General features: G+C 40.4%; 1 protein-coding gene across 1 annotated transcript; it reads right to left on the reverse strand.

Moving 5' to 3' along the window:
* Positions 1–57: 57 nt before the first annotated feature.
* LOC113962127 (proteasome activator complex subunit 4-like) lies at positions 58–2,887 on the reverse strand (the record flags this gene model as incomplete). The annotated part of the gene is made up of 5 exons (XM_027672932.1): positions 2,766–2,887; positions 2,087–2,212; positions 1,592–1,744; positions 590–694; positions 58–149 (listed from the first exon to the last, which is right to left on the reverse strand). Coding segments are annotated over exons 1-5 (542 nt in total), but the record flags the coding sequence as incomplete, so codon positions are not given.
* Positions 2,888–2,954: the final 67 nt, after the last annotated feature.

Consider the following 2,954-nt stretch of genomic DNA (forward strand, 5'->3'; position numbering starts at 1 on the left):
AAAAGCCACAGTAAACCCGGGAAAAAGCCACAGTAAACCCGGGAAAATTAATTTTACCAGGCGTCCACAAATGATCCTCCTTCCCCACTCAGTGGGGATTCCAGCAGCAATTCAAACAACCAGTGCAGTTTCCTGGGATCTCTGCTCTCCTGAAAAGGAACAGGGAACAGAGATATAAGGAAATGGGAGATTTTTAAAATGTGGATGATGGATAAAAAGATGTATAAACAAGGAAAGTTTTGATAGAGATTTCTTTACATTCCCTGGGTTTAGTCTATGAAGCAAGTGCAACAATAAATATTTTTTCACAATGAATCTCAATAGGAGGAAAACCCAATAAAACCATACCCAGCTTTAATTAATTGGTAAATAGAACAGATAGAATTTTAGCTTTGTTTTTGATAGATATGAATAAGCACATCTGAATTTTGCTGATGAGGGCTCTGGCTGACAAACTGCACTGAGCTCTGCTGAGTGATTGGACAGAATTACTGACCCAAGATATTTGGGACCTATCCTTGACCCTGCTTCCCAGGAATCTGATTCCATAAAGAATCCAGGTTTAGTGGACAGCAACTGGGGCACTTACACAGGAGGTTGCAATGCAGGTGCCCCAGTCGTTGTAGGTCTCCACTGTGATGTTGGATAAAGCTGTTCGGAGCAAGGGACACAGGAGCTTCCAAAGCTTTTCCACCTGCACAAAGGCAAAAGACAAGATTTGTTTCTATATAAGAAATCCAGTTCAGATATTAAAATGCCTTCTTTATTGTCTCATCAAGGAACTGATCCTCTCAGTATTATTTTTGGCACAGACATTCAGCAAAGGTCTAAGACTAAGTAAAGTCCAAGGGGACATGAGCTTGTGAGAAACAAAGTCTCAAATTATAATTGAATAGGAGTTTATTACATGGAAAAAGCAAACAGCTGGCTGGGTGAGGACTGATTCCCCAAATCTGCACACCTACTACAGTGTACATTTGGCATTTATTTTAGCTACTTCATGCATATTAATTATATCATATACATTTTACAGCTAAATATTCAATATATGGGTTTTCTTACAGCTAAAGCTAAATGGTTACCTCTACAACCAGTCATAATTCAACCATTCTTGGACAAACAGGTGCCTAAAAAGATTTAAAGTTCTACCATATTTTATTCTTAGGATAGCAGGGAGGTTTAGGACTTGCTGACCTTGCAAGGGTCCGTTTTATTTCTTTATGGGGGTGTAATTAAGTTTTACAACCCGCTAGTTTTATTTTGATGTAGTCATCCGTTTGTTTCACGAATCACAGCTATTCATCACAAGCTCTTACTCCTATTGGAAATTACAAACCATGGCAGGTGAGGAGATGGCAGAGCTGCCAACTGCTCTTAGTTTTAACACTGAAACATTTTATTGACACCAGGTAACAGCAGGCACTAAGCCAAGCTGTGAGTTGTGCTCCAAGTTTGGCAAGGAAGCACCAAGTGCTGCAGCATTTTCCAGTCCTTTCTCAGACCAGGGTGATACATCAAAAGCCCCCAGCTTTAATAATTCAAAATTACTCCTTCACTTCCAAGAATCACTCAAAAACCACCAGTTCAGCACCTTGTCAAAGGTCCAGTGCTTGGAACCCCTTATGAGCCCAGCTATGATCTCAGCCACACATCTCTGGGGGCTCTCGTGGGAGTCTGCGACCAGCTGCTCCAGGTGGGGCTGCAGGACTGGCAAAAAGGCATCATCAAAGTTCCTGAAAAGGCCCTGGAAAACAAGAGGGGGGAAAAAAGTGTTCTCAGGAATCATCCAAACCACTGCCTTCCCACCAGCAACCCAAGCTGGTGAATTAATTACTGAGGTTTGGACGTGCAGAAAGTGAAATGACTTTGCTGCTTTAACAGAATTATACCCCCAGTGTCCTGCAGGCTATTATATCACTGCAAATATGTTTCCCTAAGCAGTTAATCAGAAGAGAGGATTAATAGGATTACTCAGAGCAGCTTTAAAAATCAACATTTTGCAGCAGTGGGGTATAAGCCGGGCAGTCTGGGGCTTTTCCACGCTCTGCTGAACGGAAGCAATTTGGTTGTTTAACTCTGGTTTTACCTTGAAGAGGCAAAATCTGCGAGGATTAAATTTGTCCTTTCCTTTTCTGTCTTCTAAAGACAAAAATTTTATTAACTGCTCGACGAACTTGGGATCAGAAAAGTGATCATATATAATTTGTTCTGCCTGTAACGGGAAGAAATAAAAAAAAAAAAGAAAAAAAAAAGGATTAGCTTTGAGGTGTTTGCTTGTCACAGTGATATCCCAATCTTTCCAAGTCCCACGTTTCATTTTCAGTCTATTTTTGGCAAAAATCACGCCTTGGTCATCCATTTCCCTCCCTCATTTTGTAGGGAATACTAGGTAATGTTTTCCAAGACTCCTCCTGATTATCTTTATTAATGACTTTGGATTGTCTTTCCTTTCACTCACAACCCCTGCAAATTAGTCCTTCCCACTGTCATTAATTACCTTGTCCTAAACCCCAATAATGATGTGAAAGGGAACAAGAAAGTGCTCATTAATACAGTTATTCCATGACCCCTGACAGAAAAGCTGCAATACATCAAAATAATAATTTCTCTTGCATGCTGACGCAGCATGAAGTAGAAAAATACAATTAAAAGTGTCTTGTGGGGATGTAGGTTTAGAGAGATCTCCACAGTGACCTGTGGGCAATGTTAAAAGAAGAAAAGAGGAGAAACAGTACTAAAAAACCCCACAAACCTGCAGCTCTTACCTCTGTCAGCTCATCCCTCCTTCGCCCAAGCTTTGGCTGATGCTCAGCTGGGGCATAAACTGTCATGGTTCTGAAGGGGAAAAATGAAAAACAAAAATAGAGCAGCACATTCCAAAGTAAAATAAAGTTTATGGTTTGTTTCTGTATTCTCAATGTTTCTGTATTCTCAATGTTTCTGTATTCTCAATG

The sequence above is a fragment of the Neopelma chrysocephalum genome, unplaced genomic scaffold (assembly GCF_003984885.1).
Source record: "Neopelma chrysocephalum unplaced genomic scaffold, ASM398488v2 Primary Assembly neopelma1_109221, whole genome shotgun sequence".
In the NCBI taxonomy this organism is placed as follows: domain Eukaryota; kingdom Metazoa; phylum Chordata; class Aves; order Passeriformes; family Pipridae; genus Neopelma; species Neopelma chrysocephalum.